We start from the raw sequence: 23911 nt of genomic DNA, 5'->3' as shown, positions 1-23911 counted from the left end.
GCTGAGGCTGGAGCATGGGGCTGGCACCAGGTTTCCCAGCATAGCAGAGTACTGTGAGGACGTTCCAAAGATTTTTATCTGTTTGCTTCTTCGTTTCACTGATGGCCTTTCCCCTCAAAACATCTGAACAAGAAGTCCAAAAAATGTTTGCTGAGAAAGACTTAGTTTTTACTTCAGGTGGTTTCTGTAGGTGGAATGGGAATGCTCTGTTATACCTACTTATACTTAAGGACTAGAGTGGGTGTTTTCTGTTAATTTACCTAAAGTTGAGTAAGCTGCACCCTTGTTAATAAGGGCATAAGTGGAGCAAGCCTTCTTGCCAATGCTACAAAACAGAAAACAAGAATCTAAAGCCTTTCATTTTCTGAATCTGCATGCAATTGGAAATAAAAATAGAGGCATGGAGGAGCGCTTGTACTACAAACCAATAGTGCCTAAAATCATATTTAACCTACTGTTTCATGACTGAATTGTCATCTGATAGGTATAGCAGTATGCTCAAATCCTAGATGCAGTTTATGATTGCCACCTCAACTTGAAGAGAAGTGAATAAATCTTTACATGTTTTAGAGAAGCGTATCTCAACAGTTGTTGCTCTCTCTAGGCTTCAGTGCAGATATAATGTAGGGCAGAAGTCTTTCCTCTGTCTGTGTTTGTGGCACAGAGAAACCACGTAATGCAAGTATCTCAGTGAGACCATAATGTGAGTGGTATTCCAGAGAACACCAGAAGTTATCATTAAATCATTATTTCCTCAAACTGTCAGACTGTGAAAGAAACCTTAAACTCTACTGAAGGTTAAGTAGTAAGAGCCCCATTCCTTCCATCACTGCCCAGGTACAACGTGAGCTGCTTCTAGAGCTGGAGGCTGTCTCAATAAGGACTACTGCTTGCTTTGAACTTATTAGCATTTACAAGCATGTTATAAATTGAAAGGCTAGCATGTCTGCTCTTGCTTTGTCAATCTTCTCTTTGTGTAACAGATACCAGTAATCATCAATACATCCAAACACCGAAAACAAATAAGCAAAAAACCTTTAGAAATGTATCTTTGAGGAGGAAAAAAACTCACAAGGATCAGTTATACATCAGTTCTATATCACAAGAATTCAGCATCTGAGTTGGGGCTTTCTGGAGGCTGACCTGGAAAGTTTCCAAATAGGACCCACAGAGGGATTTTCAAATTGTGGCTGTTCTGCACTGTCCTACAGATTGATTTTTGTTATGCAGCCCCTAGCCTGATGTCTCACCTATTAAGTTGCCCTCTGTGGACAAAACTCTGGGAACCCCTATGTTAAATAATCGTCCAAGAAAATCTTTATTTTGGAAGACAGACTGAAAAAGATAATCTGTTTTGTCGAGTATTACCACACCTCTCCAAACATACAGTCTCCTCGTCTAGATGATCTCATGCATATATCTGTCAAAGTTTTTGCTTCGCTTTGAAACAGCAATTGCAGCAAAACAGTAATATATGTAATGTATAAAAAGTTCTTGGGTGAGATCCAGTACAAACATCTCATGGTGAAATCATTCTTAATATTATTTAACAGGTACCTGATATTTGGTCCAGAGAAACCGGTCACAAGTATGTGTTCCTTAAATGAATGGAAGATATGAGCTTGGACATTCTGTGAATGTAGGGCAAGGAGACATGGATCATAATGTGTCTCTCACCAAGACTTGTCAAGTACATTCATCCTCCATTGTTGGCAGTGGATTGTTGGTACTGTCATAGCTGCTAAACAAGTAGGAACTCTTCAGTACTCCTTACCAAAGTAACCTCATTTAGAAACTCTCTCTGTGCTCTCTGGGAGGAGAGGGAAGCAATATTGCAAATCTCCAGCTTAAAGAAAAACATTTGGTATTACAGAAGCTAAGTGAAGGTCAACTAACCTGCTGGAGCATCACAGGCTGGAAACCTGAATGTTCTGGCAGATGTATTCATTTTGGGAACTGAGCAGGTAGCAGTCCTGCCAAGTTGCCATGGTCTTTCTCACGCTGTGGGAAGTAGCACTGCTGCCCGGAATTACAAACATCCTAGATGAGAAAGTGAACAAAGTAAGAAGTGACTCCATAAAAGTAAATACCTGGTTAAAATAAATAAATAAATAAGCAGCTTGAATACAGTAGATATTTTGCTACCTTGGGGAGAAGGTGTGGGTGTTTCCAGTGAAAGAGATAATAGTGCCTACCTATGATTAAATCTAAAAGAAAAGCAAACAAACAAATAAACCCAGCGGTCTTACACAATTATTGTTTTTCAGCTTTCAAAACTCCTGTTCTGGAGAATTTTTGCAAATGGTTGGTCCAAAACCCAGGCTGATCAAACACCCAGTCTGCCTCTGGTTGCTTGGAAACAGGGAATGCCTGCTGTTAAAACTGATCCTGAGGGGTCTAGGATGGAAGTTCACACATAAAATAGACATTTCCCCCCTTTTTCCATCAATCAGAGCAGTAGTATGAGAGTCCACAGTAAGGTCTGTACATCCAACCACATGCATAGTTTAACAGGTACGCTGAGGTATTCTATGACAAATGACAGTTTATTGTAAATGCTATATTGGCACTGTGGTTGCTGTGTCTGTACTGCTATAAATAGGGGGAAAAAAGTATCAAAACTCTCTGTGAAGGATAGCGTGCACCCATTGCTCCTTATTTTCTCCAGCCAGTTTATTATGGGCTAAAGTAACTATGTTGTGTGTCTGCTTTTGTTTGTGCCATGAGAGAAAATGAGATTAAACAGTAGATATTTTGACAGAATGTGGCGGGGGTGTTTTTCAGATTCTTCTGCCTTTTTTCTGTTCTCCACGCAGCCCACTTAAATGATCGTTTTCTATGTAGGTGAGTCTTACAATTTTCAGGAGTTTTTTTGTTTATTTGTTTGGCACATCCATAAAGGATCCCTGAAAAATGAGGTGTTCTACCTTGTATTCCCAGAGCACTTTTTTCCTTCTGAACATCTGTCTGCATCCACCCATATATGTCATCTTTTTTGTCTGTAATCCGTCTTAGATATCTCCAGGCAACCAAGAGATTGGCCTTTAATCTATCTATCTATCTATCTCTCTTGCGTATTACTCAACAACTGTGTAAAGCTTTTTTCTTTCTCCTTCAGTGAAGATAGCACAAAGTTAGGAGTGTGCAATGGGTTGGGCTTTTCACTTTTGCCAGGGGCTTTGATCTTATAGGTCTGAAGGTGGAGAGGTGTGTTCCTCACTTCAGCACAGGTGCCTGAGAGTCCTTTGCTCCTTCAGGCCTTTTAGGGTTCCCATTAGGGACTTTTCTTCCCTGGCTCTCTTTGTGCTGTGTGACCACCTGGTCATTGTAAGATATACAGGACCGGTATGGACAGTAGCCCTAAAAGATAGTGGAAAGAAATGGACCTAACACGTTGTCTGTTTTCTTGCTCTTTGGTCAGAGGCTGTTGTGGATCTAAATAAAAAGTTAGCCCTTCTATCCTGGTTCTTTGCTGAACATTTCCTATAGAGTTGCCAGGCTTAATGACTTGGTTTGAGTATCGTAACCTCAACACTTGCGATTGTGCTGAGGTTGGGTCCTCAACTTTGTTCTATAGCTTGATGTTCTGTTCTCCTGCAAATTAAGCTGTGATGAATGAAATGTTTGCATCAGTGCTTTCTTTCCAAGATGCACAGGTTGGTTTTGAAGATAAATGCTTGCCACTCGGGCAGACAATGTGCTAGGCTTAAGTTCACTTCAGAACTTTTTTTTTTTTTTCCCTTGGAGTGGCTCGTGTAACTTCTTAGCATACAAGAAATTATTAAGCTTTCACTTCCTCCACTCCCATTTCCTGTTTGGATGTTGAAAGGAAGCCCTAATTGCTAATTTGTGACTAGCCAGCAACCCAGAGTGAGCTTATTCCCATGGGTTCGCACGGTGCTTGCCCGTGCACATTACTGCCTCTCTTCAGAACAGGCAGCTGAGTCTCATGTTTCACGGTGGGAGCTGTAAACAACCTACTTTTCTTCTCGGGAATTCATTGCTTGTGTTCTGCGGGCAGAGGTGAAGGGAGACGTGGAAACATTGGATGCTGTGAGAGAGAGGGGGGGCGGGAGTTTCTTCGGTCTTGCTTGCCCAGGAGATGGCGCTGTGTAATAGTGGGATTTTTACCTGTGGTGTGGTGCTGTGGTAGAGTGGCGGTGCTTTGAGATGAGACAAGTAAGTGGGATTCTTGACCTGGTGTCAGCACAACGACCAGTACTTCTCTTAGGAGGCCAAAGCGCTCAATTGGGTTGAAATTTGCTTTGCACCCCTGTTTTAGGGAAAGAAGTATGTAGATATAGTACGTGCCTGAAAACAAGGGTTCTTTAGAGCTACCATAGGATCTTTCTTTCTGTCCTGGATGTAGCGGGACATGCTCCTGTTCACCTACCAGTTGCTTTGGTTTGGTGCTTGTAAATGAAGCCCACAGAGCTTTCTTAAGGCATCTATGACCACACCTCCAAATGCCTGAGCTGCTTCATGCTGCCAAATGCAGGCCAGCACAGCTGAGCTAAATCAAGAAAATCCACCTCCTCTTCCTTTTTGTAATGGTGATAAGCTTGAGACCATTTCCTTTTCTCCCTCCAGTAAGAACCTGAGACTGAGGGAGCATATGAATCCTGGGTGGGGGGCTTCTGATCTTGGAGAGGACTTGCTGCTTTATAAAATCTGAGGTAAAACTTTCCAGTTTTAATTCTCAATAAGGTAAAAATGGGGTGATTCTTTCTTACCACGCAGAAGTGTTGTGTTAAAAGTGTGTTCCTAATGTACTTGAAGCTAGAAATACTATGTGAACGTTAAATATTTTTGTTGCTATTAATTGAATCTTAAGCGGCCTAGGTGTCTGTAACAAAGGCTTCTTAGCAAACATGTGCCCTTTGAAATAGCCTGACCCTTTCCACTTTTTCAGTCATTAATGGTTTCCTGGCTCTGCGTTTTAGGAAATGTCGTCATAGTCTGGAGGAACCAATAAAAACATAAGTCACCTATTTTGTCTGATCAGTTTATGCCAGGATATTTGAGGCTGGAAGCTGTGGAGGGGCAGGAGGGGACTAATTTGTGTGGGTGGAAGATGTAAAAGTTTTAATACCGTTTTAGTATCACTTTGCATATTAATCCTCTAGTGCTACGTAAGCAATAGCATTTTTGGAGTTCATTGGTAGGGACTCAAGGTAGATTTAGCAACCAGTTAACTAGGTTCTCTCCTTAACCGTGCACTGCTTCAGTGCTTGAGGAAATGGATGTCACGTGAGCATTTTGGGCTTATATTGTCCTCTGCTAGAGAAAGAGAGCTCTTAAATATATATGTGTGTGTGTGTGTGTGTGTGTGTATGACAGTGCCTTAAAACAAAAGATGTTGGTAAAAGATTATGGAAAAAATACTCAGACAATGGCTTGTTGGGTGTGGTCAAAGCAGATTGTTTCCCACTATATGGGAAATGTGATTACTTGAATTAAGGATCTACTGTATAAAAATCTTAATACAGAGTATTATAACGTGACATTATGAAAGGCATGCCTTTGTCTGTAGTATGCATGCAGTGATGCTATGCTCCATTATAAATGCCGCTGTTTGCAATGGGTCAAACCCCACCATCCTTAGATATTTTGATTCTCTCCTTACCAAGTCAAAGCCTCCAGCACGTGAGTCCTGACTGATCTTTTGGGTCTGTAAAGCAGCTGTGCTGGGCAGTTTTTCTCCTGCAGCACTCTCTTCCCTCATGAGTTTCAAACTACCCCTCAGAGGATAGGTGAGCTATGTCATTCCTAACTTCTTATGTGTGATTGCACAGAGCTGGGAAAGGCTGCCTGTCCACATTTATCCTCCACCTCTTTCCACAGTTCCTTCAGAGAGGACTGAAGTTTATGCCTGTTTTTGGGAGGCAGTACACTGTATTTTCTCTTCTGTATTCCATCAACATTGGAGACGAGTATAATGTTTGTCAGCAATCTAGCAAAACTGAAGAATAACACTTACTTCATCCTCCACAGCTATTTTGTTGGAGATGAACTACAGCACTGAGTCAAGCAACCACCACCAGTGTGCACTGTACTGTAATGTCTTACACAGCCTTTCCCCTCCTATTCAACTTTCTGACTAGCAAAAGTAAATACAGTCTCTTCACCTTTTTGCTATAGCCTCAAGTGGAGCTGATGTGCAGTTGTCAATTCGCTAAGAATTCCAGTTGTGTGTAGGCTGCAGTTCAGGCACCGCAGGCCCATGCTCAAAATTCCTTGAGGATTTCTGAAATGTACAAAAAGAGGTCATGGTTCCTGAGTTAACTTGAGATCAGAATCCAGCCCAAAGGGGAATTACTACTGAACTTCTACTTTTATATATTGTGCATCAAACAAGGTGTTACCACAAGAGCTAAAGAGTAGACTAATGCCCCTCAGTGAGATTTGATGTTAATTCTTGCCAGACATCTGTCTCGTGTGATTTTAGGAGACTTTTTTTCTCCTCCTCTAAACTTGATGCACCATATACTGGTTCTTGTTCCTTCTCCCACCCAGTGTGTGCATGAATCAGCCTCATGGTGGAGGTGATACAGCCTACTGCTTTCTACTCACAGTTGTCATTTGGAGATATTGCTTTTAGATTAGCAACAGTGGCTCCCTTGCTTTGTGCTTGGCAAGAAGATTGATTATCCTTTTCTTCTTCATATGTACATTTTGTCGGGTCAGGCCTAGGTTTGTCACTTTGTACTTGACTGTGAGACACCCCTTTCAAATACCCTCTTGCGCTGGAGCTGTTTCTACATGCTTGGGAATCCCTATGGGAGTCAGGATCTCTGTGACATCGGGATTATTGCTCAGTCTCCAGAACCTTTAAATATCTTAGGAGAAGCTGAGGTGAGGCATGTTTCTTTCCTAGAGTTACACCACTGGTGTCCTGAACAACTATATGCATTGAGCAGGTTACAGAGGTGAAGGGAAAAGTGCAGCATTGCTCTTGTTGCTGATTCCCCAAATCAAATTCAGAAAAAAGTGCCCATGGCAGGTGTTCCTACCAACTGTCCTGGGCTATCTGAGAGTGCAAGATTCCTTCTTCTCTTGCAGTCTGCCATGCCCTGATTTCATCTCCACTAAGTGGCTGTGAGCCTCAGGGAAGTGGAGAATTTGGGCTTTTTCTCTTATTCCCACTCCTTGGATTGTTGGGGCTTGAGGAAGGAGGAGAGCTGCTCAGTTACATAGTTCATTTATCTGCAAATGGGAGCATTCTGATTTGTATTGACTGCAATTAAACTGTCACAAGCTGTGCATATACCTGTGCTTTCAAAATAAATATCTTATTCTTTCATCTAACATAATAAAATGTGTCCTAAACAAGAACCAGATTTAAAAACAGCATTAATAATTTTTTAGTTCCCAGCTTGCCCTCTATTCCCCTCAGGGTATTGCTGATAGCCAAAATTTCTTCACTTACTGTAGATGCTTTGTTTAAAAAAAAAAAAAAAAAAAAAGAAAAGAAAAGAAACCCACAAAAACAAACAATAGAACTCTCCCAAACTAAAAACTATTCAATCCCACCCAACGAGATTAGTGAAATTGAAACTGGAGAGAAGATGAAGGCGAGCTATTCCCTTACATTATATTCATATTCTTGTGTCCTAATATGCGATTTGGCCATAGCAGCTGTGTGAAAATGAGTCTGACCCCTTCTGTTAAGCTGAATACCAATACTCTGTGGTCTCAGTGTTTACATCAGATATAAGGAAGAGGCCTTGTCTTCATCTGTGTCTGTGCGGGGCCTAGAACACTTCTGGCTCTACATAAGTAATAATAATAATATTAAGGCCAAAACTTCTCCGCCAGCTAGTGAAATGAAAATGCTGTACTTCACAGCTATGTCATTGGAGAATTATATTTCATTAGAGCTGATATTAAAAACCTGATGTCAGCTGTGAAATGTGGCTGACTTCAAATTTGCAAAGCGCATAGGAAATTTTTTCGTAATGTGTTGTCGCTTCAGAAGTCTGGCAGTTCTTGAGGTTCACTCATAAAACTTTAGGCTCTCAAAAGAGGAAAACCCCACAGCTATTTCCCCCAAACTTTAAAAGCTTTACTCCTACTGCAAGTGCTGTTTTTATAATACATATGCAAGTAATGTGCTGGATGCTTCAAACAGCAGCGGTTACTGGGGACTTTAGTCTGTAGAATGGAATTGAGTAGTCATGAGAAACAAGGTATTTCAGACATTCATATGACAGCTTTTTAAAAGTTGGTGAGCAAGGTAGGCAATAGTAGCTTCAGTTGTTACTGGTTATTAAATGCAGAAGTCTCTTCCTTTGCCTATTTTCCTTCCCAATTGGTGGCTTACAGGCTGGCTTTATTGGGAAGGAATACATGCATAGCAGTTATTTTGAATTGGTTTCAGTGGGTCAATAAGCTGCCTCAGTTTCTGTGCTGACCTTGTTTTCACAAAATTCTGGAATTCTTTTAAATCATACTTGTATGTATTAGTCATGGCGGAGATGTGCGTACACAGTTGTCAGCTTACAAAAGTTTCAGACTGTGAAACTTTGAGAAAAGGAAAAAATCTAATGCTCTCTTATATTTGCTTGCTAGTTAATAATTACATTTCTGATGCAGTTCATGAGTAAGATTACTTCTGTGACAGTTAGATTTACTGTAGGAAATTGTAACTAATACATCATTCTGGATGAGTTTTTCTAGTCTGGGTTTTTTGCTCAGGTATAGAAAACTTGTGAACATACGTACACTGTAATTTGCTAATAGAAAATGATATGGTTAAATGAGTAAATCGAAGTTGTTTGTTGGCTGACGATGTAATAATAACAGTGGTTAGTTTCCTACTGATTTGTGTCCTTTTCTGCTTGGTTACTTACATTTCCCCAGTGACCCAAGCTTCGCTGTGCTCCCCGTCAAACACTCCACCAGGCCGTTGTGTCTAGCCAGAAGCAATGCTGGTGTTGTGTCACCAGAGAAGATGTGTAATAGCAGAGTCTGCCTGTCTTTTCTTCTATATGTGCTCTGATTATAATCTCCTTTCATTGTCTGCTGTGACTTTTCACCAGTTTTTTAGTAACTTGGTGTCTTCAGGTCTAACCTCTCCCTTTTGGAATTGGCCAGCAGTGAGTGATAAGGGACAGTGTCTGACAGAGCACTGTAAAACATACAATGCGAAGCTTGCTTCTTCAGGAACCATATTGAATCAACCGTGTAAATCTGTTCTTACAGGTCTATCTAATGGTTCATAGCATTTCTTACAAATTCATTGCATTTCATGGAATTGAAACAGTGAGTCACAGTACTGTGAAGGCTGTTCAGCAGGCAGACAGTGGTGAAATGCAAGGTAATCCCTGACCGGGCAGATTTAGCTGTTTCATTTTGAATTTGTCAGCTGATTTGTATGAGCAGGTCGTCTCCAGGGTGAGGACAAGGAGCCGGATGCTTGTGTGAGGATTAGCTCAGCCTGTGGGATCAGGGCCTAGGTAAGGGAGTTTGTGTTAGGGTTATCAATTCTAAGGTGGATGGAAATGAGACAGGTTGGATTTGGAAAAGTTCCTGAGGTGTGCGTCTGTTCAGCTTGTTAACTTTGTGCGCTCAGGGACTGTAAAATAAGGGACAAACACTTTGTTTTTCTTTTTTTTTTTTTCCTTTTTTTCTTCTAATAAAGGCATTAAAACACTCTCTGGAAGCAGAAAACATTCTCAGCTTTTAAGGATATGTGGTCAGCCAGCTCTTGCTTGTTCCCTTTATAAGCAATGTTACTTAATTGGATGAAGTTGTTTCTCTTTGATGTCAGTGTGTGTGTTTACTCTTACAGTTGCCATGGCACTGGTAAGACAGATATGTTCTGTAGATGTGTTTGTGCTCTTATAAGATGTGCGGTTTTATTTTCAGCACTGGGTTTGTTGCATGATCCTAGTTGCATGTTTTGCATACCTCACCGAAGTTGCCCTTATCGATGTTTCTGTTCTATTATTTCTCATTAGCCGTATGTTAGTCTGTTTTACGTGCCCATGCTTGCCTGCATCCATGAGATCTTGTATCTCCTAGAGCCTTTGTATTTTTGGATATTTTATAGATTACTAGATACTTGCAGTTAGAGACATTATGTCATGGTTGCAATCTTATATAAGCATAAACCATGGAGCCTAATCTAACATTTCTTTATACAGCTCAATAAACTTGGCTGAGCTACAGCTTATCTTCTGAGGAGCTGCTCAATATTGATTTAAAGGCTTCAGATGATGGAGAAACTAACATATATTACCTATGCACGTTATTAGCTATAACTCATTACTGAACTTTGTCACTGTTAAAAAATGTAGCTTTTCTTAAAATAAAGTTAAGCAAGACAACAGCAGCAGCAACCACAGCCAAAATCAACCATCTCACTCTACTGAGATTTTCCCCCTCTACTGAGATTTTCATCATGCCAATTGTAATCAAGTAACTTAGTACTTTAGTTTTACTTTTTGCTACAATAGAAGTAACTTCTGGGAAGGCTGAAAAGTTTTTCAACTAAATTTCACAACTGGGAGTGTATTGGAGTTTCTAGTCATTTGTGGAGTGGCCTGAGACACGCTAACATCGGTGTTGAATTTCAGCTTTGCCCAGCTATGCATACCCAGTATTTTAATGAGACCGATAGCTAAATTCAATGAGAATGCAGTTTTACTGTCTGATGTTAGTCTGTTTACCACAGAAGAAACTGTACGTTCTGTTTGTGGTTTCAGGAAGAAACCCAGTCACATTCTTAATGCGGAATTCAGGTATAAGGTAGTACTGAAGGAATCAAGGATTTTATAGCAGTCCTTTAAAGTAGGACTTTCAATGTTGCTTTTTCCCACTTGTTTTTAAGTAGCATCCTTAAGAGTTGCTGGTAGCTCTCTAAAGCCACAGCTTTGAAGGAAACGGCGAGTAGAGAAATCCACAACTACCAAAGCAGTCATAGGTGTTGCTGGGCTAGCAGAGTCCTATAGAACATCACATTTTTGGCAGTGGATATAAAAAAAAATAAAAATGCAGAAGCATTATGTGCCATTGCAGAATGCAGAGTATCAAAAATCGTGTTTTTGAGTTTCAGTGATGACAAACACAGGGGTTGGATAGAGGGTGGCAGCAGTCAACTGTCCTTTATTATGGGATATCTACAATTTAATGTAAAAGGTGGGTTGAAGGGACAGAAAAAAACTCACCCCTCTGTTTATTTTAAAGTTTGTACTTGCTGGAAAATATTTAGGGGCCTCTGAGTTAAAAGTAGTTACAAATGGAACTGCTACTCTCAACTGTTTCCTTAACCTTCCTAACCTGAAGTCATTCTTTGGTATTTGCACAGGCAGAGAACTCTGCAATAACTTCTTCAAACTTTGCCAAGTGAGGCTATTTAAGGAAGAAGGAGCTAGTGATTTGTGTCATGCCTGTTCACGTTGGTATGTTCTCATAGCTTGTTTCTTTTTTGTATGTTACCATGAGATGAAGAGACTGTTTTTTCCCTATATAGGTATACAACATTTGTTTCTAAGCTCTAGACTGTTTTTCTGACTGTTGGTATTCTCAAGTGTCATTCAAGTTGACAGAAACATGAGTTAGTAAGAATCAACCCAATCTTGGTCATGGCTGTGGCAGGTGGGTTTGTTGGTATCCTTTCCTTGGGTGACCCATTTCCCATTGCGGATATAATCTGAGGTGTATTGCCATTGCTTTGTTCTTAACTCATGTGCAGCTTATAAGCCGGTTCTTGTATTTGTTATGAACATGTGTTCTTGGGCCATCTGTAGGATTTTTTTTTTTTTTTTAGGATTTGGTGTTTATTCCTGCTGCAAAAGGCTTTCATAACAGCCTTTCTTGTGTTGATTTGCTGCACTTATTTATCATTCTGAAATTTTGAAATTCGCCTGCATCACTGCTGTTTCCTAACTATGAAATGGACTTTCCAGTAATCAGTATGTTGGTGGGGGTTTTTTGTTGTTGTTGTTATTTTTAAAAGAGGGATTCTTTTCAATCGCCCCCTTTTTTTTTTGCTGGTGTTTTTTTTTTTTTTTAAACCAGACCATTATATGAAGTGATACAGAAATCCAGTTTCTTAGTTTAGTTCACTTCTTTGGGGGGGGGGTATGCTATGAACAGTCTGTGCTTGTAAAAGAGGCAGACTATATGCTGTCAACAAAGAGGAGATGCATTTCCCATGTAAGAAACAAAGTGAAAAGACTGCAAGTTGTCTGAAGGCACTTGGAGCTGCCTCCTTCCAGGAGTCCAAGGCAAGCAAGGTGAAGCACAGACACACACATAAACCAGGCATCAAAGTACCTGGGGCCTGTGAGGCCTAGTGCAGATTAACACTGCTGTTTGCATACATAGGACTCTTGTTATCCCTGAATTTCCACATCCTGTCTTCTGAACTATGCTTTAAACACTATGCTTTGCTTATTCCTAATGAAATTATTTGTTGGCATTTGGAATTGTGAGGTACCTTTTTTTTTTTAAAGCAGAAATGGTGGAAGTCTTAAGAGCATCAGACTGAAAGATGTTTTGGCTCTTTAACTTCAAAGAAATAGTAACATCAGTTCACTTGAGCTCCCAGATTCACGTCTGGCAAAAGAAAGATTACACAAATATTTTTCCCCGTGCTTGGGAAGAGTTGGTTCCCGAAATTTCATCAGGCTGCTGTGTACAGGCCTCATTCAGCCTTATGTACCCACGTTGGCCATAAGGGCCAGTGTCTGTCTTGTCTTCTCTTGAAGTAATGTGTTGGATCAGTTGAAATGTTCCCTTGTCAAATTCAGCTCATGAAGTATTGCTTGGACCAGGCTGGAGATAGGAAGAGTAAACATTAAATTAAACGCTAAATTCTTCAACCGTTAATAAACTAAAAGTTGGTGACTGCAGAAAAATGCCTATTGCATTCTCCTCTAAAAAGAAGGATGCTGGAATTCAGGAAATCTGTTTTCTGAAAATTTATTTTCATGCTTTCTGTGAGAATTGTTTGGTCTGATCCTGGTTCCTCTGTTTGTGTTTCTGATACAAATGCCTTTCATTCTTCCTCTAAATTATACCAAATGCTCAATAGGAAGAGCAGATGTTTTCCAATTATAAAAGAAAATATATTGAAAAGGAAAATAAAGCTAGGAGGGGGTTTTGGTTGTCATGTCACTCCTGCACAAGGAACGTCTGTTAGGTTATGTGAGCACAAAGGCAAATGGGGAATCCCAACGAGTACATTGCCCCAGGTCCTCCCAGGTCAGCAGAACAGAAGCCATCAGCCCACCAGAGGCCCAGCTCCACAAGCGTAGGGGAGCATGAGGGCACAATGGCAGGCAAAAGCCCAAATTAAGGACTCCAAGGAAGGGACATCTGGTCTGGGCCCTTCCCAGGGCTGCCCTAAGTGTAAATTCTATCCAGATGAGTTGATGCCAGAGCACTTTTTAGACAGAAAGAGTTTGCTGCTGGGGTCCTTGGGACACACGTTGGCATGCAGGGCAAGAGTATATGAATATTACACAGGACTTCTTATAGTATGTTAGGAGAGTAACCAAAGGCAGATAAAGGGTACTCCTAATGAGAGATGGTAGACTGGCATTCATGTATGATTCTAGGTTTTGTACAAGGCCAGGTAAGCAACTGGAGCTCGAGTTAGTAGTATCAATATTAAAGCAGTGGAAGAAGGTAAAGTGACCAAACTGACATTTTTGAGCATCGACAGTTAAGCAGTGACATCCCATTGTCTTCTTTAAGCCACTAACATACTTTTTATCCTCCCTGTACACTATTATGTTTTGGCTATTCCACATAAGGCTGTAATCAGAGTCCAGAATACTCCAATAGCAGAATTAGATAGAACACAACTTCCGTCTCCTGATGGATGTTCTTGTAGCAATTATTTGCAGAAAATGCAAATAAATGTCTATGAATTCCAAATATTGTTAAAATAACACATGCCGCTTATTTTGCATCTGCATGCAACCACCCATTTCCTTGATCATTAGCCAGTTTAGCTTGTTAGAATTTGCCCAGTGGCTAGTTCTTATTCATCACTACTCTTGTAAAAGTATCTATTAATCATGGTTACTTTCCTTTGAATTTTAAAATCTTGATAGAGTGGATGACCCGTTTTTTAAGAACAAAAGCAGCTTCTTTGCTTCTTGCCTCTTTTTTGTTTTTTGTTTTTTTTCCTACCTCACTCTTCCTTAAAGGAGAATCTTTCAAAACAAGTTTCTAACTTTAATTTTCCTCACTTTGAAAAACTTTTTTGGCTATTCAGTAAGAAAGAAGGCAGAAGAAAATTCTGCATGGAGAAAATTCAGCTGCTTACTAAGATGTCACCAAATCAAGATGGAAATCTGGAGAAGCAGAGTAGTTTACTTTGGACTTTGGGCAAACTAGTAATGGGGGAGGATGGAGAAGTTCTTGTCTTTTAATGAGCGCTAGTGACCAAGTCTTCAATTTTATGTCTTTGGCAACAGAAGTTACTCCACAAAACACCATGAAGAAAGGAACATGGAGGAAGCAGGACTTTCATCCTTACTTTAGGAAAAAGAAGTGCTGTTTTAAAGTATTGAATCCCCAGCATTAAGTTTAATACTATAGAAGATCACTCATGGTCATTTGTTGAGGTCGAATGAGTTGACTGTGTTACGATAATATGTATTTTCTTTTTTTTGAAGGTTTTGTGTAAGCTCCTGTATGAGAATGCTGTAGTGTAGATCCATCTGTTTGATAGTATCAAGTGCTGATATAAAATTTGGCTGCTGCTTTTGCAGTGTTTTGACGATGGATTTTATGGAGTCTGTGAGCTCTGACCTCTGGAACAGCGTCAGTTTGAAGCCTGTCTTTACAGGTGTGCTATTAAATTAGGTAACTGAAGCAACATCTGAGATCCTGTTTGACTCAGAGGTTATGTGAAGGCCTCTTTTTTTACTTTGAGGATGACAGAGCACTGGAACAGGCCATCCAGAGAGGTTGTGGAGTTTACTTCTCTGGAAACATTCAAGATCCAGCTGGATGCTTTCCTGTTTCTTTCTAGGGAACCTGCTGTAGCACAGGGGTTAAACTAAGTGATCTCCAGAGGTCCCTTCCAACCCCTATAATTTTGCAATCTCGTCATGCTCTTGTAGCATTTGCTACAAGATCGTTCCATCAGTGGAATCTGAATTTCAAGGATAGTTTTAATTGCAATTGAGCAGTCCTTCAGGAGGGAGATCTATAATAGCTTGTTTAGTGGGTTAACTCCTTGTTGTAGAGTCATTTCTCATTTAACTGATGGCTATCTGGGTTTCAGGTTAGCAAGATCATGTCCTCTCCCAGTACTCTCTGCTGCGTTAAATTGTTGTAATATCAGGAAAGCAGAGTCAGGGCTGAGTTAATGACAGTGCGTGTCTCTCCTTGAACCTGTGCCTGCTTCTTGTGAAAATCTAGTTGTTATTCATCCTCAAGAAATAATATGGCATATGCATGCATTAGCCTGACTTTACATACAGTTAGTTTGCTTTGGGTTATAATCTTGTCTGGCTGTCTTTTTTCAGTTTCCTATCAAGTGAAGAGTTGGCTTAAGACAGTTCTAGCCTGTCATCAGAATTGGATGAGGGAAAATGTTCATCAAGTTTGTTTTTCTTCAGTTCCTTCATCTTTGAGTTTGTAGAAGCCCTCACAGACTGAATACATCTTCCAGGTAGTCATGGAGACATGCAACCAGCATCCACATCGTAAATGATGTCATTTCACCAGGTTGTGGAAGGTCCACTCCCTCTCCTGTGGACCAGGTTTTTAGGTGGTAACTTGAAAGTATCTGGTTTGTTCCTTTCCATGTCTTACACTTTCCCTGTTCACCTTCACCAACATATAAAACAGCAGATCTGGATTACAAGAGGCACATAAGCAATACTTGAACCTCTAGTTTACTTGCATCAACATAGAAAGATGAGTGTTGGATGACTCTGTTTAGATCAAAAAGACTTCAGGGTAGGCATGGCTCTGTATAAAACCAGTTTCCAGTAGTGACAGGAGAGCATGTTGTATACAGTTTTACTGAGATTGAAGATATGCTCAACAGAGATTTCTTTTTCCCATTTTATTTGGGTGTAGGCTAAAGAAGAAGAAAATACTCTCTGGGCTTCTCGCAGCTTATCTAAGTCACCTAAAAGTCAAATTGCCTCTTTTGGGGTGTTACTTTCCTGGTCTTCATCTGTTCTGCCTAGAGTTTATTGAGGCCGATAGCCTGGCAAGGACATAAAGATTTACTAGGTGAGTGCACCTGGATTGTAGGAGGATGGGAACTGAGGTGGGGACTAGCTCTCAGCTTCGGGCTGCTGCAGGGTCTCTGCAGCAATTGCAGTGTGAATGCTTTAGAAGCATATTGCTCCTCGCCTGTGCAGTGAAACCACACTGCAGTTCTCATGTTCCTTTCATATCTCTCAGGATTGAAATTTCCTTCTCGTTAAAAGCAATTGCAACATATGCATCTATTCAGTCCCACTCTGTTTGTTATGTGACTCGATCTGTGGGGTGAAATTCATAGCATGAGCATGGAAAAGCTACCATTGGAGACATTTTTCCATCTCCTTAACATTCAATACAGACAGCTTTTCTCCATTATCTTCTTTTTCATGGCTGGGAGACAGGTCTTGGTGGTGGTAGGAGGTCACGCTGTGAGTTAAGGATGTGGCTACTTTTATTTCCCTTTACCTGAAGAATGAGAGGCAGCAGGCAATATTTAGCTTCACTGAGTTAAAAGTTCCTGGGTTTGAAAAGGAAGCGAGAAACCTTTCTAATAAATGAGTAGCTCTGTTTTGTTATCCCTGTCCTAGGTGAATGCAGAGCACAAATCCCTTCCATGTTCAGTGCTTCTGCACTTGGGGTACCAGCTTCACAGTTACTGCTTCTCTTAGAGAGAGATCTGAAAACCTGTCCCAAACACGACATGGAGTTACCATCAGTCTTGATAATGGATGCTTTTCTGCTGTTTTCTCCTTGATGGAAGGCACACTCAGTTGATTTTTTTAAAAAACAGACCATTTGGTATAAAACATTCATCAGGAATTAAGAGAACCTTGGGTAATGCCTCTGCCAGTCAAACATTTTAGCGGTCAATAAATTAATGCCTGTGCTTAGGCATCAGTCTTTCGTGAGATTAAATCCTGATCTTACCTTGTATATCAGAGACTAGTAGGTATTTTTTTCAGTTCTCAGTTCTACATTTTTTATTCATATAAACTGTCCTCAGAGACTTTTTAAAACATCTCTAACAGTTCTTACTGGGGGCAGAGATGTATTCATGGAGCCATGTCAGCTTTTTTTTTTTTTTCTTCAACTGTAACTTAGCAAAAAGAAAATTCCTCTTTTTTCATTCAAAAGCAAATGTCGTTCTTACTTTTGTGTGTCTTATTTTTCATTAAGTGTGTTCAGTACTGATATTTTGTCTGTGGAGTTAAGAAATAATGTTCAAATAACGCATATAGGCCTAGAATACTGCTTTACATTTTGAGAGGAAAGACTGACTCACTCATTCAGAGGACCACCTCTGTCCACCTCTCATGTTGTGGGCCAACATCATAAAATAGGAGGCATTACTTTTGGAGCATCCCTCGTAGCTGCTTAAAATACTTTTGAGTAAGTTCAGTCTCAGATTCCTTTTCTGTTTTTTAAGGGAGAAGTTTCAGTAACAAGGAATTAAACTTTGGTCCCTACAGAATCAATAGGAAGTCTGCCGTTTAATGCAATGTGACTTACATTTGGCTTATGGTATTTATGATCCTTGGCCTGGATTCTTTGAGTTACACCGATGAAGCTTGAAAGTGGTTTGCTGGCTATTGACAGTAGTCTGCAGTGGTGGGTTACTATAAATAAAAGTTCTCCAAAGAGATTTAGTATTTGTTGAGGAAAGCTTTGGGAGGATTGTCTCTGCTGATCCTACTTCTCAGGCACATTAGAAGAGGAAAGATGAGGCATTTCTCAGGCAGTTGGGATGGAGATACAGAGAACTTGGTACCTCAAGCTTACTGAGCGTTACCTAGGCATCACCTGAGGGTAACTATGAACTATGCTTCCATGTTGACTGCTTTTCCATCTGTGGAAATCAGTGGTGAGATATTATTTGACAGGTCTCTAGGATGATAAATCTTTGTCTTGGATGTTCTTGCAAGTCTGTACTGGCTTTTCAAATGCATCTTTGGATAGAATTGCAGGAGGATTCTGCCTTCTGTTAGTGATGATGTTCTAGAAATGGGTCAAACACTCTGCCAGTATGGTAGTCAAAGCAAGCAAGTAGTTAATGTTTCAGCCCTTCCAGCTGTTTTGGTATTAATTGAGAGGAGCAGATTTGATAAACACGTTAATTATTCTGTTACATTTTTTTCCCCCAAAGTAAAATTCCCAAGTTACAGGAAGGTTATGGAAGTATTGCAACAATGCTGTTTAATGAGAAATCTCAGCAGCAAGAGGATGAAGATGACTATCTGTAATGGGAATGCATGACTTACTACCAAACATCAAGAAATATCCATAATAGGAATTGTGTTTTATAGCCTTTTTAATATGAAGCCAACAGATCTAACAATCCTGTTACGCAACATACTTATGCACTTCGCTAAGTTTTGATTACTAGACTCCCCAAGGAGTCTAAAAGAAAGGAAATAAAAAGCCCCTGACACTCGTGTTGCTGACCTCCTTCCAACCTGCCAGCAGTTCTTGTGACATTTTTATTGGTTGGGGAGCAAAATACAAAAACTGTCTGCAAGGACATCGGAGCTCAGCTATTCTGCACTCTGCTGTCGCTGGAGGCTGTGAAATTTGCACTTCGGTTTTGGAATGCAGCTTCAGACATTGGCCGGGGAAATACTCTTAAAATGTTCTTTACCTGGAATTATAGGCGAATCCCACCAGGCTTTTAAGAACTTATCTTATAGCGTCACTGTGGTTACACATGAGAACCATTAGTAATGCCATGTTCTATCTCCTGCGTGATGACAGAGCTTGAGAAACACTGTACTTTGGAAATCCACATTAAATATTTTTCCATGCTTCGCTTGACTGTAAGTCTTGCTATTCATTTACTTTTAAAACACAATACAAAAGAACTTGTTAGTCACTGGAATGAAATGTAATTGATCTAACTGCTGTGTTGGTTCGATGTTCTGATTTATTCTGTTTAGTCATAAACATGTGTAACAGCCTTAGAATTCCCTTGTGCTAAGAGAAAAATCTCTATGCAAGTCAGAGGCATAGTGAGGACCCCCAGCAGGCCAGCACAGCTTATCACCTCGAAGTGTGAGAGAGGGTGTAAGCAGTCGGGGCTAGCTAAAGGATGGGAAGAGTTGGCACATCCAGGTGAGAGGCTACGAAGAAAGCGAGGACCCAATCAGTTTTAATACAGACTGCAGAGAGACGCAGAGTGGTACAGTTGTGGGAGTAAGCAGATTGATTTGCTTACTATCTGTGCTCAGCATGTCGTTACGAAGACTCCTCCTTTACTACTTCTGTGGGTGCAAGGTAGAAATAGAGCAGTTCACGTATAGGCTTTTTCTTCCCACCTCATTTTTTCGTGGCTAATAGCAGTGGTGGTTTTCTGCAGCTGTCCCACGGGTGTGCTCAGAGAGTGCCACTGGGAGCCAGCTGTGAAGGGTTTTTCTTAGTTTACGTGCTAGGTGGAAATCAGCTCAAGTCTATCTGTGAACTCAACCACCCTTTCTGTGGTAAAGGCATCTAAGCAAGTAAAAAGAGTGAAACAGCTTGTGCAGGAATATAGGTGTTCCCTAATTTGTGCTTTGAGTGAAACATACATGAAAACACAGCATAGCCTTGTAATAAAGCAAGTGAGCCATCTAAATGTACGTCATTGGCTTATATAGGGCAAACATTCATTTTTCTGTTGTTTTGTAGTTGTTTGCTTGTTGTAAGGCCATCATTTGCACTGTTTGCTATATTTACTTTTTCTGGGTCTGGATTTGGTTTGAAGTTCTTCAGATTGAAGGAATACCTTAATCTGAATTATGCGTAATAATACAAAATGTTGTCATTTGGTGTTGGAACATTACAGCTGCTTCATTTCTATGTAACTTGCTTCCTCTGTCAGTGGCTATACTTAGTCCATCCATTTTCCTTCCGTTCCCCTGATGTCTCATATCCATAATAACTGCATGATTTGTAACTCTCCTCATTCCTTCCTGTCTTCAATAAAAGTAAAGCGTTAGTAGTTTAGGATAAAACTATTGCTTGCTAACAGTTTCTTTGAACGTGCCCTCACAGATCAAAATGCCTGGAGGAATTCTTCAGAGAATCACAGCTGGCATTTCTTGCATTTTTTACAATTAATGTCATTTCTTTTGTGAACTATAACTTTTTTCTAATGTCTTTGTGGCATTTCATTTCTGTTCCATTGGGACAGCCCAGGTTCCAGCCTCTTGTTTTTTACGTAGCTCAGCTGTAGCTACATGCAAGCTCTGAGAACTCTGTTTCTTCCTGAGAAGATGCACCTCCTTGTCTGCTGGGTGAGGAGCATAATCTGCTTACGTGTGGTATGTAAGTTTGGAGCCCAAGGCCAGAGTGCATTGCCAAGAGAAAATCCAAAGCTTCCTTCTCAGCAAGTCATTTTCCTCATTTTGACACAGAAGTGGTCAGAACAAGCATCTTCACTCACAAATGAAAATGCAGGATGATGACAGTAACTGATAGTATCTTTCTTGTGGCAGGGGATTGCTTCACATCTCTCAGTCTTGAAGAAATCTCTTTCATCGCTGTGGTTTGGCCATCCACAGAAAGTACCTCTGCTTCATAGCAAACTGTGGTGACTAATGAGGGATTCCCTACTGAGGCGAATTAGAACCTCGCAGTAGCTCCTTGCTCAGACAGAATAGAACGGGAGCTGCATTTTCCACCACAGAGACTCACTGGCAGGGAATAAAGTAGTATTTTTAAAGCAAATGCCATGCTCCCTGTAGGTGATCTTGCATAGCTGTATCTCACTGCGTACCATCAAGTCCATCCAGTGAAAGTCCATCATGCCCTGAGTTTGCAGGACTTGTTTTCCACGTGCCTAGTGAAGCTTTGCCTGTCAGCTCAACCGTTTTCTGTGACTCCTCTGACCAATTTTCTGTGCAGTTCTTGTGGGAACCAGCTGTCTGTAGTCCTAAAGAAACCCTGCTCTTGGTAAGCCATGCTCCCACAGCATGATTTAAATTCCTGTTCTTGGCAAGTCTTGTTCCGTGGCTTCAGGGCAGTGAGCTGGCACATTCCTGGGGACCCTACAAGGTGTGCTGGTTGAGCCTGGCATGGTGGTTTTCCATATTTCCCACAGTCAGGTTCCTTTCAGCCAAGAATTCCAGGTTCATAACTGGGATTTTAAAATGTGCATCTTTAGTCGGGAAAAGCTTTTTTTTTTTAATGTCATTTCAGTCCCACATCTATACAGAGGTTTGCTTCTCTGAATCTGAGTTAAACAGTAAGTTTCTAGGCTAATACATATTGTAGAAATGCATCGTCTTTGCCTCTAACTACAGATTATGCTTCAGTTTCTGCATAATCTGGTGACACTGCTGAGAGAAACAGGATAAATATGCATTACATTTATTGGGTATTGGAAGTTCTCACAAGAAAATGATGCAAGGTTGCCTGCTCCTTTCTGTTCTGAAGAGGATCAGACTTTTGAGGGAGGTATCTGTTTAAAGGAGAAATCTGAAGAGGTTGATTCTGACCTGCTGTCTATGCATGTCCCCATTACACAGCCATTTTCTTACACGCAATGTTTCTCCTGGGCTAATTACCTTTAAAAGTGTGTTAAGTTCCATGCCATGTCAGGAAAGGAAGCTGGTTTCCTTTGCTCCCCTGCTCTCTTCTCAGGCACTAATATCCATGTCTTAAGATCTTCCACTCTGCGGGTAGGTGTGCTTTTTCAACCACCCACAATAGGTTTCAGCTGTGGGAGTGTACATTGCTCTGCATTTCCATGTGAAAAAAGCCCTTCTGTACCATTGTTTCAGCTTGGAGGTGGTCCCATTGCGTGGCAGGTTGTCATTTATTTGTATATTATTAATAATATGTTAGAACTGCCAATGGGCATTTGGATTTATTCGTTTCATGAATTCAGGTAACCCTCCAGTAGCTTCTCTAAAGGACTATTTCCAGTCTCGAGGTCTGCAGAGTGGCTAACAAGATCCACATCTCTTCAACATACTGTTGCAGAGGACATCAGGTGGGATTCACTTCCTGCTCTTTTTACTGTGCTGCTGGACCCTATTTCAGGTGAGTTAGGCATGGAAGGGTTCCTTACAGTGTTACCATGAAGGTGAAACTCTCATTTAGAGGAGAAAGGGAGCATTATTTTCTAGCAACTGGTGTTCATTTTCTCTATATGCAAATGCAGCTAACCTTCCTGTCTGTTTGCCACAGGGTCCTGCTAGGATATTTAGAGGGCTGTGCATTTTAAAGAACTGTTGTGATCCTCCAGTACTTGTATGTAGCTTGTCAGTACCTTTATGATACTGTGGAAGAGTCAGAAAGATGTCACTATTCTCATTTCAAAGCAGTTGTTTTAATCACGTATCCATCATGTAGAAGATGGTCTGAGGATACCACTATTGGTGCTGGAAGTCATGACAGGAATGTGGCTTGTGTGACTCCCTACATAGAGCCATGGCATGATAAATATTATGATGACATGGTCCAAGCAATCCTTACTTACTGACCACTAACTACTTTTTTTTTTTTAAAAAAAAAAAAGATGGTGAAAAAACCCCCAACAACCTGAAATGCCTCTTCTTCAGATCCCAACTCAGGCAGATCAAACTGCAGTTTGGATTAGCTGGCTAATGTGGACGATTGGCTTGACCTGTAGTGGTGTTGCTGGTTAGTATATGTCAGCTCCTTATTTTTCTCTTGCAAAACAAGCCTTTTTATATAGCCACCTTCATGGTACCTTTTCTGCCCTTCTCTGTATTACAAAATACGTGTAACCTCTTTTATTTTGTTAACATAATCTTAAGAAAGGAGAGAGGAGGAAAAAAACCCAACAATAACAAAAAAAACTCTACATTTGATCCCAGCCCTATGACTACGCTATTTTCTTTCCTTTAATTACTGGGCTCAAACACAGGAGAGTATATGAAGCTCAGTGCTGGCATCACGCAGCATGCTAAACCTTGCATAGCAGTGTTGTAAATGATACGATAGAAAGCACAGAAGAGACTAATTGCTCAATTTTATACCCAAAAGTGGGGATAACAGTGTTTTCTTAGTTTCTAGGATTGGCTGTTTTCAGTAATGCTCGGTGATTAAATTCAGGAGGGACTAGACGGTAGAGGGGCCTTTGGATCCTGCTCTGAAAATGCAGTCTTGAGCTATTTTGCATCTGGAAGGAAGAAAGTTCCAAATTTTGAGGTCAACCATATTAACAAACCTCTGCAAATATATTTTTAGTTCACCGAGTGAAAGTCAGATTTGGCTGGTGAAGGCTGGGTTTCCTTCTGTTAAGTGTGTTAGCTGGTAATTTATTACAAAATGAGGTGTTTTGTTTCCCGTTTTTCTTGCGACTGGCAAGGCGCAAGACTTCCAGTTTGCACTTGGCCTCAGAGAAGACTTCTCCCTGCTTCCTCTCAAATTCTTGTCTGTAGCTTGTCAGTAACTTTATGGTACTGGGGAAAAGTCGGAGAGCTGTCACTGTTCTCAAGAAAGAAATGAGACAATTGCTAGTTCTTGTATAGATTTGAAGCTTGCAGATGTTAGCTATTGTCTTCTCAAGAATGAGATTTAATTGTTATGTGCTACTAAGACTTTAAGATAGCCGTGGGAATATTATCTCACTGTAAAAATAATTGAAACCTCCTTTCAGGATAATGCACATGTGGCTAATATAGACATTGGCCACAGAAGTTGCATCTGGGGATTTTAAGATTTAAGGTATTTTTTTGAACGCTGTGTTGTGTTTTCATGTGAATGGACATAAATCCTTTGA

At 40.5% G+C, this 23911-nt stretch overlaps 2 protein-coding genes across 14 annotated transcripts in view; one reads left to right on the top strand and one right to left on the bottom strand.

The window, feature by feature from the left end:
• CMSS1 (cms1 ribosomal small subunit homolog (yeast)) overlaps positions 1-23911 on the top strand; it is a 226694-nt gene that overhangs the window by 151467 nt on the left and 51316 nt on the right. For 5 of the 7 annotated variants that reach the window (XM_046939881.1, XM_046939887.1, XM_046939886.1 and 2 more), the window contains one exon: positions 11312-11405. The exons of 1 other annotated variant lie outside the window; for it this stretch is intronic. In XM_046939881.1, the coding sequence (XP_046795837.1) occupies positions 11390-11405 (16 nt within the window). In that variant the 5' untranslated portion in view covers positions 11312-11389. Of the gene's footprint in view, positions 1-4584; positions 4677-11311; positions 11406-23911 lie in introns of those variants that run through there. One more of the 7 variants, XM_046939890.1, reaches the window with a different exon arrangement.
• FILIP1L (filamin A interacting protein 1 like) overlaps positions 1-23911 on the bottom strand; it is a 197196-nt gene that overhangs the window by 149773 nt on the left and 23512 nt on the right. For 2 of the 7 annotated variants that reach the window (XM_004938243.5, XM_003640468.6), the window contains exon 2: positions 1897-2040. The exons of 2 other annotated variants lie outside the window; for them this stretch is intronic. In XM_004938243.5, the coding sequence (XP_004938300.2) occupies positions 1897-1948 (52 nt within the window). In that variant the 5' untranslated portion in view covers positions 1949-2040. Of the gene's footprint in view, positions 1-1896; positions 2041-4131; positions 4274-6128; positions 6248-23911 lie in introns of all 7 variants that reach the window. 3 more of the 7 variants (XM_040649444.2, XM_040649446.2, XM_025143870.3) reach the window with 3 other exon arrangements.

This window comes from Gallus gallus, chromosome 1, assembly GCF_016699485.2.
Source record: "Gallus gallus isolate bGalGal1 chromosome 1, bGalGal1.mat.broiler.GRCg7b, whole genome shotgun sequence".
NCBI lineage: Eukaryota > Metazoa > Chordata > Aves > Galliformes > Phasianidae > Gallus > Gallus gallus.
Note: the sequence above shows the minus strand (reverse complement) of the source record. Positions and strands in the feature narration are given on the sequence as shown.